Source organism: Cherax quadricarinatus, chromosome 48, assembly GCF_038502225.1.
Source record: "Cherax quadricarinatus isolate ZL_2023a chromosome 48, ASM3850222v1, whole genome shotgun sequence".
Lineage (NCBI taxonomy): Eukaryota > Metazoa > Arthropoda > Malacostraca > Decapoda > Parastacidae > Cherax > Cherax quadricarinatus.
The window spans coordinates 19,716,737-19,740,522 of NC_091339.1; the positions used below are offsets into that span (position 1 = coordinate 19,716,737).

General features: G+C 40.7%; 1 protein-coding gene across 1 annotated transcript; it reads right to left on the reverse strand.

Annotated features, from left to right (window-relative positions):
* LOC128696020 (ionotropic receptor 93a-like) lies at positions 1 to 22,203 on the reverse strand. The gene is made up of 6 exons (XM_070094945.1): positions 21,300 to 22,203; positions 17,588 to 17,683; positions 16,984 to 17,115; positions 5,566 to 5,693; positions 4,699 to 4,859; positions 1 to 2,139 (listed from the first exon to the last, which is right to left on the reverse strand). Exons 1-6 carry the CDS (start codon positions 21,510 to 21,512, stop codon positions 2,000 to 2,002), a joined length of 870 nt encoding a protein of 289 aa, XP_069951046.1. The 5' UTR covers positions 21,513 to 22,203; the 3' UTR covers positions 1 to 1,999.
* Between the last annotated feature and the right edge of the window lie 1,583 nt (positions 22,204 to 23,786).

The window sequence follows — 23,786 nt, forward strand, 5'->3', positions numbered from 1 at the left end:
AACTAGTTCCTGACTATGGAACTGAACTTCTCCAGGCCGAGGGACTGACAACCTCAAATTCTACGACTTTAAGGGTGATGGACTGATTACATCGTCTTCACATCTCTACTGTTCCTGCCTACTTTCTGTATTCGACTGAAGAAGCCTACTGTGTAGGCGAAACGTTTCGGAATAAAGTTGTCTAACTGTTGCATATGTGTCTTACCTCACAAACAGATCTGTTTGTGACTTGATAAAGTCCACTGTGTGGGCGAAACGTTGTCAATAAAGGAACACATTATACTGCATGTGTTTATATTTCCATTACCACATCACGTTTGGTATATTTTTATTTTTTTTTAACAATTATTTGCAAACCCAGTGTATTAGTCAACTAAGCTTACATTGTAGATTCATTAATTTGGTTCAATGTTAATTATGCTTTTACACAAATAACCCGCACATAGGACGACGTTTCGGACCGAAACGTCGTCATAAGCATCATTCTCCTTTATGCAGGTTATCTGTGTATTATTCCAGTCACAGTATTGTGACTTTATTCTCAACTTTTATTTATATACTAAGTTATTACATTACTGTACATTATTATGTACTTATGAATATTAACACTGATCCAGAGTTGAACCTCTTCTTCGATCTTTACAATAATCAATTAATTGCAGATCATGACTACAAATATTGCACTGCCAACTATCTCAAAAACATCTCGAAGTAAAAACAATGACTTGTCTGGACTCGACAGGCAGGACGAAAGTAAATTCTTGGGAATACACCAAGACAGCAAAGTAAAATTTAACACATACCTCTAGGACATTTCTAAAAAAAATGTCCAAAACAATGGACATTTTCTCAAAAATATGCTACTGTGTTCCCCAAACATCCCTACTCACTTTGTGCTACTCTCTAATTTATCCATTCCTCTCACGATATTTGTGCATGGGGAACAAGAACTAATAGCCTTAAACCTGTTACAACTCAGCAAAAATCAGCTTTCAGAATCATTAGTCATTCAGGATCGAGGCAACACACACCCTCATTTTCAATGGTTCAAATTTGCTTAACGTACAAAATATTCACACTTTTTACTGTCCCCACTATGCCTACAGGACACTCAATTTAAACATTAACCAGAGCTTATATCTGGAGAGCTGCAACACAACACATGGACACAATGCAATAACAAGTATCTCTCTGATATTCCATGTGTGACTCAACTCGTTCAAAAACTCCATGCAAATACAAGGCCCTCAAATTTTGAAACTGCCTGATAATGCCAAAAGTTCTCCATCTGCCAATATCTTTATCGGTATTGTAAAAAAAAAAAAAAACTTTTAAATCTCATATAAAATTTTACCCATTAATTGTCTGTAAATTCTCATGCTTTGATTGCATAACCTCAGTTCAACCACTCCATAAAATACAGGTCATTAAACTGGTACAAATTCAATGTAATGTATTTGCAATTGACCAATTCGTCATTTGCAACCTGTCTCATTGTACTTGCGATCGTAATGAATTACTCAACTTGTACTGGCTTAAATTATACACTAAGTCCAGATTTTTAGTTTGCCCTAAATGCATTGCATAATTAGTGGCTTTATTCTCAGCCTTCAATTGAATGAAATTATATCTGTATTATAATAATTAAAAATAAAAGACAATAAAATGTAATGTATAAATAATTTATATAACTAACTTATTTGTATAGCTCACAAGAAATAATTCTTCCTGTGAATGCACTAGTATGGATGGCAATACAGGACTGAACGCTCCAGTCAGGACGTCAGCGAAAAGGATGAACGTACCATTCAGGATGTCGGTGAAGTGATTAACACGTGAGAACGGCAGCAAACGAAATGAATATTCTTTCCATGGTGCCACCGATGGGATCGACTAAATAATCAGAACATCACTGAAAGGATTGAGTAAATTTGTCACGATGCCGGTGAAGGACCTCGGTATAACATCCAGGACGTTCGTGCATATGAATGAACGCCCATTATCGAAACTGCATGTCGTCTACGTCGGGTGAGACGTCAGTTGTAGCGGTCTGTAGTAGGCGCTCACTGGATGAGCGACCCCTCCCAAAATTGGCAATAGTCACTTCGGCACTCAGTACCACCACACACAACACTATACCTAGAAGAAGAAGACATTGTTCTGATAATTAACTCGGAAGATTTGTCACCCAGAATTACTAAATAAAGTCAGGATGTCATCTAGATCTGCATTATTTTCATTAGGGCCCTATAATTCTCTCTCCTAGGATGAGAACCCCACCAGTCGACTAACACCCATAGATACCTAGGTGCTTTTAGGTGAACGGGGACAGAAGGTATCTGCTTCTATCCTGGGTTAAGGACTATCGTATATTATCTACATATATAAGTCAAGGATAGAAAGGCAGAAGGCTCTCTCGAACTACCTCTATTTAGAGCTGTGTATTAGTGGTTCTACTTCTGGTTACCACCACTTGCTATGGCTGTCAGCGCCCTCTACTACTACTAACATTCAACTGACTATTTTGGTGCAGTCGATAAACAAACATCATGAGTCTGTTGACTTAGATCACGCCATCTATTGAATGTATATGACAGTCCGCGTGGGTTTAGTGAGTGGGTTGATTGAGGTAGCAAGATGAATAGGGAAATTATATATTTTTATTGAAAATATTAAAACAAGATATATTCAATTACGAAAAATATTTTTTTTATTTATTTAGCTGGGCTGTGGTTCTTACGTCGGTTTACGTGCGGCCAGCAATAACAACCTGGTTGATCAGACCCTGATCCACCACAAGGACTGGTCTCAGACCGGGCCGCGGGGGCAATGACCCCCGAAACCCTCTCCAGGTATACTCCAAGTAAGAATATTATAACATCTAACCCTTACTAATGCGAAAGGTGAGCCTGCTTATTTAAAATATAACAGCTTATCAGGCCATGGCTCGACTAAGGACAGGGAGATCAAATATCCATACTGTTCCTGTTCTTTGTCTTAATGATATTCATGGTTAAGAAAGCGGTCTCACGGAGGTATGTCGAGAGGAATGGGAAAACAATTTAGAGAATTTTTTTTAATCTCCGAATATTCTCCTTTCACATTGATGCCAAAGGAAGCAAATGAGGTTACAAACTGGAAACTCATCTTAATTTTTTCGTCAGCAGTTGACTCCAAAAATTTGTTTCCTACAGTGACAGTTAAATCACCCCACAATGCAATAAATGGATTTCGGATCCATTTACTCTCCGTGGATTTTCTCCTGGAAAGTTCTCAACCTTTTCCCGGTGAGGGGCTCTTGATCAAGGGAATTAGACTTATCTTCCCATCCTTTGGATCAAACTTGAATACTTCGCATTCCCTAGGTGCTATTTGATCCTCCGGGTTAGCGCTTCCCATTGATTAACTTTAATAAATATAAATAAAATGAACTGAAAACGCTCAGTTGAAATCATTATGTTACTAATAACGTGTCATGGAGATATACCATCAAGTTCTTCACCAGCTTCAGTGATCGCTCTGACGTATATCGAAACAATCTCTTGACACTATATTTACAATTAATTCCTATATTTTAACAAGGGACCGAAATGAAGTTTCCGAAACTTTGCCAAGAAAGAATCGTATTATACAGAATTTTTGCCTCTTTATCACCGGGATAATGTTGCTCAGGGTAGAGCTTTATTAAGGATGCTTTTAGCGGAATGTCCTAATAAAATCTTTTTTGGAATATTGTTTCTTCATATTTCTACCTGTCGGTATGAGGTTATACAACCCACACACACACATCCCATGGCAGACATTAGTCTGAGACATTCCCACGAAAGGGAGCCAAGGCCGGGCCACCTCTTGGAAAAGGCCCGGGCCGGGCGATTATACCGGCGAATCTACTTACCTACCATCATACACACATACATTTTACGTGACATTTCATTCTGATGAACAAAGGATCTATGTTAATACGACGTGGGTGTTTAAGGATGATGTGTTTGGTTTGTGTACTAGGCACTGTATGATGACAAGAGTTTTCAAGGGTGGCAATGAGTAGGAATAAGTTCCAACACTGACATTTAGCCAGTGTTACAACGTGGTACTTGTGAATCAGCGTTGGAAGATTCTTGGCCTTTTAACCACAATGTGTATACATTGTTTTATGTGTGTACTACATTTCTCTTCATTATGTATCGTTGTTTAGCTGTGTTGCAAGCGAGTGTGGCTAAGCTGCATTGCTCAGTTCGATTGGCTTTAATTAGTGTTTGTTTAAGCCAAAACACAATGGATGTTAATATGTATGTATTATTTATATTGAAGTCTTAAACAAAATTAAATAAAAACCTAAAGTAGATATTAAAGTAAACTCAGTGTATAAACGAGACATACCTACAGATATAGAAAAAAATCACAATAAACGCGTTATTGCAAATTTATAAAAATACCAGTGAAAATAGGAAAAACACCTGAGCGCTTCATGCGCTTACACACATATCTTCTGAAGATATGTGTGTAAACACATGAAACTGCTCAAGTGTCTTTCCTATTTTCACTGGTAGTTTTATACTTACAGATATAGCTAGGGGCTTACAAATTGCAAGGATAATTCACAAATTGCAAGGATAACTCAGACTGCAAGCATAAGTCACGGATTGCAATGATAATAAACATATTGCAAGGATAACTCTGACTGCAAAGACAACTCACAGATAGCATACACGATGAAGAGACCGTAGTAGTCACTGCCTGCAAGTGGGCGCCTGTTACTAACTTTGTTGGAGCCTAGAGCACCAAGGCAAGCTGTACTGTTGGGCAGCTGCTCCGAGATCCACCGCTCCACCAGACCCTTGTTCACAAACTCTAAAACTCTGCAAGTAATTTTTTTAACGTAACTCGTCGAAGGTTAGCTTAGGTAAGACTGGTCACGACACAAGACAAGTGTTTCCTGACGCGGGTCCAGGAAGGAGCGGAAGGCCTGTCATCTCACAAGCCTTCCGCTGGCTTAATGATCCACTCCTTTAAATACTATTATACTAATCGAAGGTTTGGAACATAGTATTAACTATTTTAGTTTCTAACTCGGATTTAATTAGTCTATGATTTTTATAAAGAAAAGAAAATAATCTAAAAATGTATCTTATTAAAATTCTAGTTAAATTGATCTTTTAGTAATAAACAATTAATTTCTTAAGATCTCGCTAACTTTTTCAGATGTATTTTTTCTAAGAGGTTTTATACTACGTGAGTTCCATTCAAAACCTGGTCATAGCTACACTATATCACCCCACAGAATTCCACTCCTCCCCTAACAGGTATCTATTTACTGTCAGGTGAACAAGGACAGCAGGTATAGGGAAATTCAGCTATATGTATCGCCCTGCCTGGAAAACAGCCTAGAGTGTTTCAGTAGTAAAAGGAACGTTTTCACCACTGAGCTACTGTACATTTATGGATACTGTTGCGCATGAATGGTATACAGTACCGACAAGATGAAGAATTAGGTACATGTGCAATGTCTACAAATAAAAATACCCAGATGTTGCACATATGGATACTGGATACGTAGTGACCTACTTCTGATTGGCCCTGGAGTAGAGAGGATGCTGGTGCTGGAAGGCGAGAGCCAAGGGCATTGACTTGAAATCTTCCCTTGCCATGTAGTAGTTACACTCGCCTGTAGCACTGAAGTCCTCGGACATCACCTGCGTCACAAACAGCACTTAGACTCAAACATTACTTAAAAGCCTGATCTGTAGCCGAGGTGAAGACAGTTTTTGAGGCACAAGTGGCAATGACAAACTGTAAAACTATACGAAGAAAATATTTCTGTCAGGGGCATCACTCAGATGCTGGACATTATTATTATTATAATCATGGAGGAGCGCTAAACCCATAGGATTATACAGCGCATGTGGAGGGATAGAGGGTATTCAGGCTCAATTCAGGGAACCGGAGCACAGATCCAATTCCCTAGATCAAGAGGTTCTCAACAGCATCAAGGAACCGCCCTTGAGTGGAGATGCTGTACAGCTGAGGTTAACACAATAATTCTATGACGAGTAACAATGAGACGGTGTACAGCTGTGGTTATAACAAAGTTCTCGCTGTAGATGATTTATTTATTTATTATTTATTTATTTATTATTATTTGGACATGATACACAGATACATAGTTGTACAAAAGAAATACAGCGGTTGAGTGTACATGCCAAAAGCCCACGCTCAAAAATCACACGCTCAAAACATGACTCTTTGTATTTTCAATAAATCAGTCATGAGGTTGATTGATATCATCACTGGAGACTCATCTTTGATATCATCACTGGAGACTCATTTTTTGATATCATCATTGGAGAATCATCCTTGATATCATCAATGGAGACTCATCCTTGATATCTTCACTGGCGGTATTAACTCATCCTTGACTATTGTAACATTCAGGTATCATTACCTTTACAAATTACCATTACGTAACTACAGCAAATCCTGCATAATTTTACACTACGACCGTTGCTTACAACGTGCCAATATTATTCGGTATAATTGCTACGTATTCGGTGAGCATTATAATCAGAGATATATCTGACATTCTCATCTTGAATTTAATCGGATCATTTTCTCACTTTCCTTCCCCGGAAGGTTCCTTCCTCACCGTTTCCAGTACCTATTTTTATTATAGGTAAAATTATATGCTGGATATCCCCAATTAGTTAAGTTGAAGACCTGTCGGCTGCACGAGGGTAACTTACCCAGCACTCACATATATGTACACGGACGTCAATTATACTTTGATCCCAGGAATGAGGATTAAACTGTTATTAATATTAGTTGGGTTATTAGGTTTAAAAGTTATCGACTACACAAGTCGTTAATTAAGGATGTATGATACATGTATGATACATGCCAAGGACACTTTATCCCTTAAATAGGAATTAAACACGGCAGCATAACACTTACCTTTATTGGAGATTCTTCTTAGTGTATGGGAGACTGGAGGAGGAGAGAGAGTGGATTGTTTATAGTTTGGAAGGGGAATCCCCTTCAATCAACACCTCAGGTACCATTTGCTTTTCTGGGGTTGCTTCTCTTCTCTGTTTCTTAATGCCACTAGGACCACCTTGAGAGTCACTGGAGTCCTGTCTCACAAAATAACTGTGGAGAGAGCTCTGTTTCTGGCGTCTCTTTAACACTTCCCTAAAATGGCCCAAGACTTTGTCACTGTACATGTTGCCAACCTGGCTTGCAACAACCTTGTTAGGGTGACGTTTCTCCATAAAGCTTTCCATCTTACCCCACATAGTAAAAATCTCTTTAATTTCTGAAGAAGGCACCTTCTTCCATCTCTCTTCCTCCTCCTCTGCAGCAAGATTCTGAGCTGCGATGTGTTGCTCTTCCTGCTGAAGCTCTTGCAGCTCCTCAGTGGTGAGCTCTTCATTATGGTCTCCCACCAATTCTTCCACATCCTCCAAACTCACATCCAACCCCATGGAACTCCCCAGTGCCACAATTGATTTTACAACAGACATAGGCTCATTAGGGTCAGTCCCAAATTCTTCAAAATCCCTCTTGTCGACACAATCTGGCCACAATTTTCTCCAGGCAGAGTTCAAAGTCCTGGTAGTCACTCCCTCCCAAGCCATACCTATAAGGGTTATGCAGTGGAGGATGCTGAAGTGTTCTCTCCAAAATTCCCTTAGGGTCAAGTGAGTGTCTGTGGTCACAGTCAAGCACCTGTGAAACATTGCTTTTGTGTAGAGTTTTTTAAAGTTTGCAATAACCTGTTGGTCCATGGGTTGGAGGAGAGGAGTGGTATTCGGGGGCAAGAACTTTACTGTGATGAACCCAAACTCCTCGAAAATTAGGTCATCCAAGTTTGGAGGATGAGCAGGTGCATTGTCCATTACTAGCAGGCACTTGAGATCCAATTTCTTTTCCAGGAGATACTCCTTCACACTAGGGCCAAACACTTCATTGAACCACTCGACGAAAATTTCCCTCGTGACCCATGCCTTACTATTAGATTTCCAAAACACACACAATTTACTCTTCATAACATTGTTTTTCCTGAACACTTTGGGATTTTCAGAATGGTACACTAGTAATGGCTTCACTTTGAAATCCCCACTAGCATTAGCACAGAACATTAGCGTCAGCCTGTCTTTCATAGGCTTGTGTCCTGGCATTGCCTTTTCCTCTTGTGTAATGAAGGTCCTCTTTGGCATTTTCTTCCAAAAGAGGCCTGTTTCGTCACAATTGAACACTTGTTCAGGTTTCAGTCCTTCAGCCTCTATGTACTCCTGGAATTCATGCACATATTTTTCAGCCGCCTTGTGGTCCGAACTGGCAGCCTCACCATGCCTTACCACACTGTGTATGCCAGCACGATTCTTAAATCTCTCAAACCAGCCTTTGCTGGCCTTAAATTCACTCACTTCACCACTATTTGCTGGCAATTTCTTTACCAAATCTTCATGCAACTGCCTAGCCTTTTCACAAATAAACGAAGTCATAAGAGTATCTCATGCTAATTGTTTCTCATTTATCCACACCAATAATAACTTCTCAACCTCTTCCAGTACTGGTGATCTCATTTTTGTCAGCATAGTTACTCCCTTTGCAACAACAGCATCCTTTATTTCCTTTTTCTTGGCCACTATGGAACATAAGGTTGTGTAGGGTTTCCTATACATCCTGGACAGTTCGGCCACGCTTGTACCACTTTCATATTGTTCAATGATGGTTTTCTTAAATTCAATCGTATTTCTCATCTTCTTTACCACAGGCTTGGCACTAGGAGCTTTCTTTGGAGCCATGGTAGCTTATTTAGTACTTGCAAGCACTAAAATAAATGGAATATTATGAAATATTTCACTGGAGCACGTGAGGGGACCTTCGCTCACTGGTAAACAATGCCAGACTGGCTGCCGCCCTGGCTCAAGCCGTGGGTACGCATCCCAGACGAACTACGACTCCCGAGTCAACCTATGAAAAGCAAGTCCATGTTTATACGAAAATGCCTCTATGATTGGCGAATTTTACGATTGCCGGGAACTACGAAAAGCGGGGGAACACTGTATATATATATATATATATATATATATATATATATATATATAATATATATATATATATATATATATATATATATATATATATATATATGAAGGGATTCAGGGAAACCGGCAGGCCGGACTTGAGTCCGGGAGATGGGAAGTACAGTGCCTGCACTCTGAAGGAGGGGTGTTAATGTTGCAGTTTAAAAACTGTAGTGTAAAGCACCCTTCTGGCAAGACAGTGATGGAGTGAATGATGGTGAAAGTTTTTCTTTTTCGGGCCACCCTGCCTTGGTGGGAATCGGCCGGTGTGATAATAAAAAAAATATATATATATATATATATATATATATATATATATATATATATATATATATATATATATATATATATATATATATATATATATATATATATATATATATTTTATTATCACACTGGCCGATTCCCACCAAGGCAGGGTGGCCCGAAAAAGAAAAACTTTCACCATCATTCACTCCATCACTGTCTTACCAGAAGGGTGCTTTACACTACAGTTTTTAAACTGCAACATTAACACCCCTCCTTCAGAGTGCAGGCACTGTACTTCCCATCTCCAGGACTCAAGTCCGGCCTGCCGTTTTCCCTGAACCCCTTCATAAATGTTACTTTGCTCACACTCCAACAGCACGTCAAGTATTAAAAACCATTCGTCTCCATTCACTCCTATCAAACACGCTCACGCATGCCTGCTGGAAGTCCAAGCCCCTCGCACACAAAACCCCCTTTACCCCCTCCCTCCAACCTTTCCTAGGCCGACCCCTACCCCACCTTCCTTCCACTACAGACTGATACACTCTTGAAGTTATTCTGTTTCGCTCCATTCTCTCCACATGTCCAAACCACCTCAACAACCCTTCCTCAGCCCTCTGGACTTCAGTTTTGGTAATCCTCCACCTCCTCCTAACTTCCAAACTGCGAATTCTCTGCATTATATTCACACCACACATTGCCCTCAGACATGACATCTCCACTGCCTCCAGCCTTCTCCTCGCTGCAACATTCATCACCCATGCTTCACACCCATATAAGAGCGTTGGTAAAACTATACTCTCATACATTCCCCTCTTTGCCTCCAAGGACAAAGTTCTTTGTCTCCACAGACTCCTAAGTGCACCACTCACCCTTTTCCCCTCATCAATTCTATGATTCACCTCATCTTTCATAGACCCATCCACTGACACGTCCACTCCCAAATATCTGAATATATTCACCTCCTCCATACTCTCTCCCTCCAATCTGATATCCAGTCTTTCATCACCTAATCTTTTTGTTATCCTCATAACCTTACTCTTTCCTGTATTCACTTTCAATTTTCTTCTTTTGCACACCCTACCAAATTCATCCACCAATCTCTGCAACTTCTCTTCAGAATCTCCCAAGAGCACAGTGTCATCAGCAAAGAGCAACTGTGACAACTCCCACTTTATGTGTGATTCTTTATCTTTTAACTCCACGCCTCTTGCCAAGGCCCTCGCATTTACTTCTCTTACAACCCCATCTATAAATATATTAAACAACCACGGTGACATCACACATCCTTGTCTAAGGCCTACTTTTACTGGGAAATAATTTCCCTCTTTCCTACATACTCTAACTTGAGCCTCACTATCCTCGTAAAAACTCTTCACTGCTTTCAGTAACCTACCTCCTACACCATACACCTGCAACATCTGCCACATTGCCCCCCTATCCAGCCTGTCATACACCTTTTCCAAATCCATAAATGCCACAAAGACCTCTTTACCCTTATCTAAATACTGTTCACTTATATGTTTCACTGTAAACACCTGGTCCACACACCCCCTACCTTTCCTAAAGCCTCCTTGCTCATCTGCTATCCTATTCTCCGTCTTACTCTTAATTCTTTCAATAATAACCCTACCATACACTTTGCCAGGTATACTCAACAGACTTATCCCCCTCTAATTTTTGCACTCTCTTTTATCCCCTTTGCCTTTATACAAAGGAACTATGCATGCTCTCTGCCAATCCCTAGGTACCTTACCCTCTTCCATACATTTATTAAATAATTGCACCAACCACTCCAAAACTATATCCCCACCTGCTTTTAATATATATATATATATATATATATATATATATATATATATATATATATATATATATATATATATATATATATATATATATATATATAGAGAGAGAGAGAGAGAGAGAGAGAGAGAGAGAGAGATGAGAATCTTAAAATATACGCCCTTAAAAGTATTAATACTATAGTTACGTAAAAAAAAAACATTAAACCTGTGTACCTGGAGTTTACCTGGAGAGAGTTCCGGGGGTCAACGCCCCCGCGGCCCGGTCTGAGACCAGGCCTCCTGGTGGATCAGAGCCTGATCAACCAGGCTGTTGCTGCTGGCTGCACGCAAACCAACGTACGAGCCACAGCCCGGCTGATCCGGAACTGACTTTAGGTGCTTGTCCAGTGCCAGCTTGAAGACTGCCAGGGGTCTGTTGGTAATCCCCCTTATGTGTGCTGGGAGGCAGTTGAACAGTCTCGGGCCCCTGACACTTATTGTATGGTCTCTTAACGTGCTAGTGACACCCCTGCTTTTCATTGGGGGGATGGTGCATCGTCTGCCAAGTCTTTTGCTTTCGTAGTGAGTGATTTTCGTGTGCAAGTTCGGTACTAGTCCCTCTAGGATTTTCCAGGTGTATATAATCATGTATCGTTCCCTCCTGCGTTCCAGGGAATACAGGTGTAGGTTATTAAGCGTTGACGGATATACCATATATACATCTTTCGGTGTATATATGGTATCCTTTAGGATATATTTACCTACTCGACTGGTCCGAACCCTCGACTGGTCCGAACCCTTGACCGGTTTCAAACGGATTCGTTGGATAATAAAGCAGACTGTAAACGGATGGGGTTGTAGGCGCCCTTATCAAACACAAACAATAAATATAAATCAGGAACGTACACGGTAAGCTGTCCAATATACAAGTACAGTTAGAAATAGAAATACAAATAGCTAGAGCTTCATTTAAGGAAGTTATTAATAGAGTATTCAAGAGGTTGCTAGTAGAATTACAGTAAATCAACCATTCAAATCATTATGAAGCTCTGTGTAGTCTGCAATCAATCAAACAAACGGGCTTCCACATGGATAAATTGTCATTTTTGTGGAAATTGGTGTCACGCCCCTTGTGCAGATATCCAAGAACTAGCTACAAGCAGTATTAAAACAGGGAAGTGTTTTTGGGTATGCCCAAATGAGATAAATCTGTGGACTAAAATCACAAGGGTATTAAAAGAGGATAACACCAAAGCTGCTTTCATAGACAACCTGGAAGCTTTCTACAACAGATGGGAACATAAAAAGTCTGGGCTGAATGGTACTACCCTTGATACTGGCCATGTAGTCAGAAACTGTAAGGCTGGTGGTGATGTCCTGGTAGTCAGTAAATGTGGGGCTGATAGTGCTGTCCTGGGAGACAGTAATGGTGAAGCTGGAGGTGCTGTCCTGGGAGACAGTAATGGTGAAGCTGGAGGTGCTGTCCTGGGAGACAGTAATGGTGAAGCTGGAGATTTTGTCCAGGTAGTCGGGAATTATACGCAGGATGGAATGCATATAAATGACCTCATAGGGGACAGGAGCCGTAGTGGAGAAACAAGTGTAGTCAAAGATAAGATAAAACCAATATTGCAAATTAGAAATACCACAAGAAATAGCAAACAAGAGGACTCCACTAGCAATAGTGAGGATATATTACCAAAAGCAACTGGTGGGAGCTCCATTGTTGGTGCTAGGGAGGATAGGAATAAGACAGGTAAACATGCACCAACAGGGAATACAGTCACAGAAACCCAAGGCAAATGGAAACCAAGCCTGTGCACATACTATGCACTTGGTATCTGTAGACATGGGAAATCTGGAAAAACAGATGGGACGTGCAACTATGACCACCCTAGAAAATGCCGTGCCCATATGACAACAGGAAAATGCAAACTCCCTTCCTGTAAGCTTTTTCACCCTGAAATGTGTACCTCTTCAGTACAGGAAAGACTGTGCTATAACTTAAATTGCCAGGCACACCATCTAAAGGGGACAAAAAGATACAAAACATCCAGGCCATGGGAAAACCTGGGTAGCCACAGCCACTCAAGAGGGAGAGGTTTTTTAGTGCCAGGAAGGAAAAAAAAACTGGCAGGAAATGGCAGAAATTGTACGCCAAATCCAGTCATTCCTGAAGTGGAACCACAGTCGATGGCCTCCACTCCAAACCAACAGATACAGATACTAATGCCGGGAAAAAATCCCCCCCCCCCAGTACCAACAATACCACCAGTCCGATGACATTCTTCTTTGCAAATATACAGGGTCTAAAGCCAGCAACAAACAACAAAATACCTTTCATCCGTGGACTGCTTGCAGAGGCAAAGGCAATGTTCGCGGCTTTCACTGAGACCCACATAAAGGATCACTTGGATAACGAAATATGGATCCCAGGTTACAACCTATACAGATGTGACACAGTGAACAGGCAAAAGGGAAGGGGGGGTTGGCCTGTACATTGCAGAGTCACTTGTTTGCACAGAACTGCTTAATGCCACAAATGATGTAGTGGAAGTTTTAGCAGTAAAGATCGAGAACCAAAACCTAGTCATTGTGGTAGTCTACAAGCCTCCGGATGCAACATCCCAGCAATTCCAGGAACAGCTGTTAAAAATTGACTACTGTCTGGAAAATCTTCCAGCTCCTGCACCCAACATCTTGCTCCTGGGGGATTTCAACTTAAGGCACCTAAAATGGAGGAATATAGCAAATAATATTGTTGCAGAAATAACACCAGGAGGCAGCTCTGATGAAAACTCACACTCACACGAGCTTTTAATCTCTGCACAAAATTCAATTTAAACCAGCAAATAATAGAGCCTACTAGACTGGAGAATACACTAGACCTCATCTTCACTAACAATGATGATCTGATAAGAAATGTTACCATATCAAAAACAATATACTCAGATCACAACATAATTGAGGTTCAGACATGTATGCGCGGAGCCCCAGACCGACATAATGAAATTAGTCACGAGGGAGCATTCACCAAATTCAACTTCAATAACAAAAACATAAAGTGGGACCAAGTAAACCAAGTCCTAACCGATATAAGCTGGGAAGATATACTAAGCAACACAGACCCCAACTTATGCCTAGAACAGATTAACTCGGTGGCACTCGATGTATGCACAAGGCTTATTCCTCTAAGAAAAAGGAGGAGTAGATGTAAAATAGAAAGAGACAGGCACTCCCTTTACAGGCGACGGAAAAGAATAACAGAGCGGCTAAAAGAGGTCAATATATCTGAAATGCGTAGGGAGACACTGGTCAGAGAAATAGCAAATATCGAACTTAAGCTAAAGGAATCTTATAGGAGTCAGGAATCGCGGGAAGAACTAAAAGCCATAAATGATATCGAAAGAAACCCAAAGTATTTCTTCTCCTATGCCAAATCAAAGTCGAGAACAACGTCCAGTATTGGGCCCTTACTTAAACAAGATGGGTCCTACACAGATGACAGCAAGGAAATGAGTGAGCTACTCAAGTCCAATATGACTCAGTTTTTAGCAAGCCACTAACCAGACTGAGAGTCGAAGATCAAAATTAATTTTTTATGAGAGAGCCACAGAATTTGGCTAACACAAGCCTATCTGATGTTATTCTGATGCCAAATGACTTCGAACAGGCGATAAATGACATGCCCATGCACTCTGCCCCAGGGCCAGACTCATGGAACTCCGTGTTCATCAAGAACTGCAAGAAGCCCCTATCACGAGCCTTTACCATCCTATGGAGAGGGAGCATGGACATGGGGGTCGTCCCACAGTTACTAAAAACAACAGACATAGCCCCACTCCACAAAGGGGGCAGTAAAGCAACAGCAAAGAACTACAGACCGATAGCACTAACATCCCATATCATAAAAATCTTTGAAAGGGTCCTAAGAAGCAAGATCACCACCCATCTAGAAACCCATCAGTTACACAACCCAGGGCAACATGGGTTTAGAACAGGTCGCTCCTGTCTGTCTCAACTATTGGATCACTACGACAAGGTCCTTGATGCACTAGAAGACAAAAAGAATGCAGATGTAATATATACAGACTTTGCAAAAGCCTTCGACAAGTGTGACCATGGCGTAATAGCGCACAAAATGCGTGCTAAAGGAATAACAGGAAAAGTCGGTCGATGGATCTATAATTTCCTCACTAACAGAACACAAAGAGTAGTAGTCAACAGAGTAAAGTCCGAGGCAGCCACGGTGAAAAGCTCTGTTCCACAAGGCACAGTACTCGCTCCCATCTTGTTCCTCATCCTCATATCTGACATAGACAAGGATGTCAGCCACAGCACCGTGTCTTCCTTTGCAGATGACACCCGAATCTGCATGACAGTGTCTTCCATTGCAGACACTGCAAGGCTCCAGGCGGACATCAACCAAATCTTTCAGTGGGCTGCAGAAAACAATATGAAGTTCAACGATGAGAAATTTCAATTACTCAGATATGGTAAACACGAGGAAATTAAATCTTCATCAGAGTACAAAACAAATTCTGGCCACAAAATAGAGCGTAACACCAACGTCAAAGACCTGGGAGTGATCATGTCGGAGGATCTCACCTTCAAGGACCATAACATTGTATCAATCGCATCTGTTAGAAAAATGACAGGATGGATAATGAGAACCTTCAAAACTAGGGATGCCAAGCCCATGATGACACTCTTCAGGTCACTTGCTCTATCTAGGCTGGAATATTGCTGCACACTAACAGCACCTTTCAAGGCAGGTGAAATTGCTGACCTAGAAAATGTACAGAGAACCTTCACGGCGCGCATAACGGAGATAAAACACCTCAATTACTGGGAGCACTTGAGGTTCCTGAACCTGTATTCCCTGGAACGCAGGCGGGAGAGATACATGATTATATACACCTGGAAAATCCTAGAGGGACTAGTACCGAACTTGCACACGAAAATCACTCACTACGAAAGCAAAAGACTTGGCAGACGATGCAACATCCCCCCAATGAAAAGCAGGGGTGTCACTAGCACGTTAAGAGACCATACAATAAGTGTCAGGGGCCCGAGACTGTTCAACTGCCTCCCAGCATACATAAGGGGGATTACCAACAGACCCCTGGCAGTCTTCAAGCTGGCACTGGACGAGCACCTAAAGTCGGTTCCTGATCAGCCGGGCTGTGGCTCGTACATTGGTTTGCGTGCAGCCAGCAGTAACAGCCTGGTTGATCAGGCTCTGATCCACCAGGAGGCCTGGTCACAGACCGGGCCGCGGGGGCGTTGACCCCCGGAACTCTCTCCAGGTAACTTACACACCATTAACTTTGGTCGTAAAGGCATTCACTAATGTTTCTCTAACACTCCCAAGGCTTTAAAAGGGTGTGCTCTTGATCCAAAGAACTGGAGACTATCCTTCATTAGGTTAAACCTGATTGCCTCCCATTCTCCAGGTCATTAACCCCCCTTTCCGCTGTATGACTTACGGGTTTAATGCTTCCCAACGAATATAAAAATAATATTGATAATTCTAGATATGAGCCTTATTACATCTAGGACCCTGGGCTATCCTAGAGCACCAGGCGCAATGATGTCGATCCCCTGGGAAAGTCAAGACCTGACTCATTAGTTGTGCAACCGCTGACATACCTGTGCTAGGTATCAGTAATTAAGCAACCACCAGCGTACCTGTGCTGGGTATCAGTTATTAAGCAACCGCTGACAAATCAGTGCTCTGTACCCGTTATTAAGTAACCGCTGGCGAACTGGGACAACCTTGCCACCTCATTAAATTTTAAAGTCTTACATAGTATATTAGTATTAGGAACTATATGTTTTTAACATTAATTATATCCCACCTTCTTCATCGTCATTTTGTCACAGATGGATGCGTACTTTCCAGCGAGAATGTCGTTCCTGAAGGTGTAGCAGTCTGTGATGGTATGTGAGTGGCCCGTCCATAAGGCTTTGTAGAGCCCTTCTGTGGCTTGCTGGGGACATCCACGAATAGAGGATACAGTTTCTTAAACATTAAGCTCTTAGTACGTCACCTAACTCATTATTCAGCTTCAGTGGTACACATAAGTATTGCAGCACATGAGGAAATTGTATTTAGAACTGAAAAAATATAATATTCTATATACCTATTTGAGATATACAAAGCTCATATTTTATACTGACTTAGACCAAGATATCTGTACGATTCCTGAAAGGGTTTAAATAATGCATGTATTAAGTTTCCGCAGCAAATGTAAGGAATTTAGCAGAAAAACGTGCAAAAGTATGAACAAGAGTTTGACACTGCCCATGAGTTTAAAAATAGTGTGACTATTAGTGAGTAGTGGAGAAGGGAGGGTAGAAGCCGAGATTTCGACCCCCGCAATCACAAATTAATTATTGCAATTTGGTGAGTATAACATTGCCAACATGACCAGTACAAAGGACAGAGGAGACATTACTTACACTGACTATTTGGAAGAATGAGGAACCAGACTCGATAGTCCATGGCACCCTCCTCTGACTGACCAAGTCCTTCATGCTGTCGATGGGCACAGCAACCTGAGATCATTATTATAATATTCATGGGGAATAGATAAAGTTGTAAGGATCAGACAGCAACTGGGGACTGGGAGGTAATAATCAGATTTGATAAAAGGAGGGGAAAGATACCTTCGATTCTCTGGATTAAGACCTATTCACTAGATGAAGAATTAAACACATGTGCTACATCTGGGTTTCTTTATTGTAGACGTTTCGCCATCCAGTGGCTTTATCAATATAAATTCACTGACATAATTGTAAGACAGTTGAACTATATACGATAAATGAGATAATCAGTCCCTCAGTCTCGAAATTGGTGAAGAGCACCGTAGTCGTGAAGAGTTTGAAGCACAGGGATGAGGATTGGCGCTTATATACATTATGCAGGGCAGGGAATACATTAATTATACTGATTATCTGGAAAAATGAGGAACCAGACTCGACAGTCCATGATACCCGCCTCTGACTGGCCAAGTCCTTCATACTGTTGGTGGGAACCAATCTTCATGTCTGTGTTAGACTCTTCACAAATACAGTACTCTTCAACTGATTATTTACCTCACCTTTTGTATATAGTTCTACTGTCTTCTAATTATGTCCTTGAATTTGGTAAAGCCACTGAATGGCGAAACGTCTACACCAAAGATACATAGACGTTGCACATGTGTCTAATTCTTCCTCTTGTCAGTATTGTGTACCATATATGTGCACCTCTTCACTAGCATGAAGGCAACCTCCCTGAAGGGAAGTCAGCCTGAACAAAAGGGTTTTTATACCTGCTTCATTTACCTCCATTAAATCTTTCTCTCAAATCTCCATTTAATATACACATCTACTCCATTTCTGATTACCATTATGACTACTTTGAAAATGTTACATATTCCCTGAATATCTACGTAGTGTAAGTAATTTAATAGATTTTCCGTTGACATTCAGCAGCCTCCCATCACTTAAAACCTTAGATTACACCAAATGGAAGTATACCAAATAGAAATTAATAGACGACCTGTTGCCTAACAAACAGCCACCCCTCTCTTGCCACATCTTGCCTATTTATTCTCTTGCATACAAGTGTTCTGATAAGCAACGCCCCTTCCCCACACAAAAACACACTCGCTCGTGTGTGTCGTGCTGAATAGGTAAAATTGGTCATTTAGTAAGAACTCATTTAAAATTAAGTCCTTTCTAAAAAATTTCTCTTATACGTTTAAATATATATTTTTTTCATTTATGTTAATGTAAAAATTAATAATTTTGTATCAAAAGAGTCTTAGAAAACTTACCTAACTGTATTATAACAAGCGCAATTTAATTTAGCCTAATCAAACTAAATATATTTTAGATAAGTTTACAATATAATTTAATAATAAACAAACACAATGAAATATTTTTTTTTCGTTAGGTTCAGAGTGATTTTTGCCAAATTACTGCATACGCAAATTTTCTCTTGCCTTATTCAACAAGAAGAGCGTTATTAAGCCAAAATAGCAAGTTTTACGTATTCGGCACGACATATATATATATATAGATATATATATATATATATATATATATATATATATATATATATATATATATATATATATATATATATATATATATTATTTTTTTATTATCACACTGGCCGATTCCCACCAAGGCAGGGTGGCCCGAAAAAGAAAAACTTTCACCATCATTCACTCCATCACTGTCTTGCCAGAAGGGTGCTTTACACTACAGTTTTTAAACTGCAACATTAACACCCCTCCTTCAGAGTGCAGGCACTGTACTTCCCATCTCCAAAACTCAAGTCTGGCCTGCCGGTTTCCCTGAACCCCTTCATAAATGTTACTTTGCTCACACTCCAACAGCACGTCAAGTATTAAAAAACATTTGTCTCCATTCACTCCTATCAAACACGTTCACGCACGCCTGCTGGAAGTCCAAGCCCCTCGCACACAAAACCTCCTTTACCCCCTCTCTCCAACCTTTCCTAGGCCGACCCCTACCCCGCCTTCCTTCCACTACAGACCGATACACTCTTGAAGTCATTCTGTTTCGCTCCATTCTCTCTACATGTCCAAACCACCTCAACAACCCTTCCTCAGCCCTCTGGACAACAGTTTTGGTAATCCCGCACCTCCTCCTAACTTCCAAACTACGAATTCTCTGCATTATATTCACACCACACATTGCCCTCAGACATGACATCTCCACTGCCTCCAGCCTTCTCCTCGCTGCAACATTCATCACCCATGCTTCACACCCATATAAGAGCGTTGGTAAAACTATACTCTCATACATTCCCCTCTTTGCCTCCAAGGACAAAGTTCTTTGTCTCCACAGACTCCTAAGTGCACCACTCACTCTTTTCCCCTCATCAATTCTATGATTCACCTCATCTTTCATAGACCCATCCGCTGACACGTCCACTCCCAAATATCTGAATACATTCACCTCCTCCATACTCTCTCCCTCCAATCTGATATTCAATCTTTCATCACCTAATCTTTTTGTTATCCTCATAACCTTACTCTTTCCTGTATTCACCTTTAATTTTCTTCTTTTGCACACCCTACCAAATTCATCCACCAATCTCTGCAACTTCTCTTCAGAATCTCCCAAGAGCACAGTGTCATCAGCAAAGAGCAGCTGTGACAACTCCCACTTTGTGTGTGATTCTTTATCTTTTAACTCCACGCCTCTTGCCAAGACCCTCGCATTTACTTCTCTTACAACCCCATCTATAAATATATTAAACAACCACGGTGACATCACACATCCTTGTCTAAGGCCTACTTTTACTGGGAAATAATTTCCCTCTTTCCTACATACTCTAACTTGAGCCTCACTATCCTCGTAAAAACTCTTCACTGCTTTCAGTAACCTACCTCCTACACCATACACTTGCAACATCTGCCACATTGCCCCCCTATCCACCCTGTCATACGCCTTTTCCAAATCCATAAATGCCACAAAGACCTCTTTAGCCTTATCTAAATACTGTTCACTTCTATGTTTCACTGTAAACACCTGGTCCACACACCCCCTACCTTTCCTAAAGCCTCCTTGTTCATCTGCTATCCTATTCTCCGTCTTATATATATATATATATATATATATATATATATATATATATATATATATATATATATATATATATATATATATGCTCAAACAAACAAGCACTGTTGTAGGTTTGTGTCAATATGATAACTTTACTGAGTAATTCCAATAAATTTTAGGCTCTAATTGCGATAGGCGTTGGACAAGCACACAATCTCAGAGAGCGTCATCCCAAAGGGTAGTCACCACGTAAAAGTAACTACAGCCCTGTTAGAAGCCCAGACTGAAATTCTTGAGGTTATCCTCATTCCCCTACTGAAATATTCCAGCTTAGGCTGACAGACTTCGTTACCTCATTAGGAAAATAATCTAGATGATGGCAAATGGCAGGAACACCATTCATGATGGGCGCTAGGTAAACATGATAATTCCTGGGTGAGTAGGCCTCCTGGTCCCTGTTTTGCATGGGCCAGTAGGCTTGCTATAGTGCTCTTCTATTCTTATGCTGCTCTTAAATTCTTACAGTGTCATGTAGATCATGGTAGCCACATAATGTGGGATATTTGATTTTGAGAATAAGAACACTGACCTTGGGAATGGAGAGCATGGCTGTGAGAGTGCTGGAGAAGACAGAAATGAAGATGAAACAGAAGAAGAGCCACACTGCTGTCATCACTCGTCTACTGGCACTCACAGGCATCCAAGCCTCACCTGCAGTAAAAATAAACCACGGAACCGGTGGGATTTGAACCCATGGCGGCGAGTTCAAACCCCACCCGTTCCGTGGTTTGTTGGCAATCATGTTATTACGATTTCGTGGGTTACCTGTAGGAGTTACCTGTAGGAGGTTTCCTGTAGGAAGTTTCCTGTAGGAGATTTCCTGTAGGGGTTACCTCTATGGGTTGCATGTAGGAAGTAAATAATATACGAGTAATTGCACCAGTGTACTAGCTGAAAGTAATGTATACATAAGAAGTAAGAATAGTTTTACCTCTAAGATGTCAGCTTAAAATTACTTGAGATATCTGCTAGTCCTAAGTTCAGAGGAAATACAGAAAGTGCCATATAGCGTCATTTCTCTGTTGGAGCTGTTATGACGTACATTAGTTATATATTACATGGAAAAGAAATTTAAAGTCTTATCTGCGTAGAGAAAGCTATTGTTAAGCAATCGCTACTTCGGTTGTTAGACGGCTCAGGAGAGGACAGCAACGATGAATCGACACGCAAAGCACTCAGTAACTACATAAAGCTCTCAGTTGCCCCCTAATAAAAGCATTTCAGAAATTATTAAACTAGAGCTCTGATTTAACTACTAAAGTACGAGCGGTGGCAACTTGTTAAGCTTCAGTCACCAAGAGTACAGAGTTAACAGATTTTATAACATGTCACGTCTCAGTCACAATTGAGTGTTACATGTCACGTATCATTCACTAAGTGTTAAGATATAACAAACGACTGATTGCAACATGTCACCTGAGAGTAAGACACATGTGCAACATCTGGGTATCTTTATTGTAGACGTTTCGCCATCCAGTGGCTTTATCAATACAAATTCTAGGACATAACTTGAAGACAGTAGAACTATGTACAGAAGATGAGGTAATCAGTCCCTCAACCTAGGAGTAGGTGCTGATTACCTCATCTTCTGTACATAGTTCTACTGTCTTCAAGTTATGTCCTAGAATTTGTATTGATAAAGCCACTGGATGGCGAAACGTCTACAATAAAGATACCCAGATGTTGCACATGTGTCTTACTCTCATCTTGTCGGTATTATATACCATTCGTGCACAACATGTCACCTATCATTCACCAAGAGTACTAAGATAATAACTGACCTTGATTGAAGAGTGTTCCAATAATCCACATTGTTGGGGACTTCTCTGTGCTGGTCTTCTGCTTAGCTTGTGACTTCTCGCTTTTTTTATTATATTCGTTTATTACTGTTTGCTGTTCGTATGGACTGAGGTAGAAGAAGACAAAGAGGACGATCCATGTGAGTACGGCTGCAGCCACCAGTCCAAGCCATACCTGCACGCGCACATAATAAGCTGTTTAACATGACTAAAGTCATTGCTGATTATTAGTATATTTACGGAGAAACGCTTAACCCTTGGGAAATGGAAAGTAATCAGGTTTGATTCAAAGAAGGACAGGGTATTTCCAGTCTCCTAGATCAAGAGCCCCTCACCAACATTAGAGTATTCCCCTTTTGAATAGTGTGAAACAGCGGCAGGCAGACAAGCACTCACACAGACGTGAAGTCAATGCAAACTAAGAGGTCACACTCTCAAGAATTTAATAAATTGTCTAACAGGACTGAACCAGTTAATATAAAATGTCATTCCCACACCTACACCCTAGCGCCATGATGACATTGATATTGTAATTTAGGGTCAAGAATGTGTTCTCTTTTCACCTCCTTTCAATATCGCTCCATCGTGTCACAGAAGTACAGGTGTGGGACTGTCACTTACTTAATCAGGGCTGGAGCCATCATGCAGCAATAGTACAAGTGTGGCAGTGCCAACTGATTGACCCGAGTTCCATTATTATTACTCATTAGAGAAGCAGTAAACCCGTAGGGCTCATACAGCGCCTGGGGAATTAAAGGCAGTCAGATCTGATCCAAGACAAGGGAGGATAGCAGGGTAGCTCTCTTGAAGGAGACCCGAGTTCCAGTCCATACTCCGTTTATATTATTATTAATATATTCATGGGGAAACGATAAACCCATAAGGGTCATACAGTGCCTGGGGGAATGGGAAGCACTCTGGTTCAATCCAAGAAAAGGGAGCATACCTTCGATTTTTTTGGACCAAGAGCCCTTCACTGGTCTCAAAGCACCTCTGTTGAAGGGATTAAAATAAAAAAAATAATTTTAGACAGTTGTTCGCAATTATGATAATTATTATTTATATTCACTGGGAAACAACGAACCGTAGGGGTTTACAGCTTATATAGGCAGAAATGTCTGAGTTACAAACATTATTATTTTATTCACAAAATAGCGTATAACCCGTGAGGATTGTAAGTTTTAGAGGGTCTACATATATAGTGTTACCAACAGCAC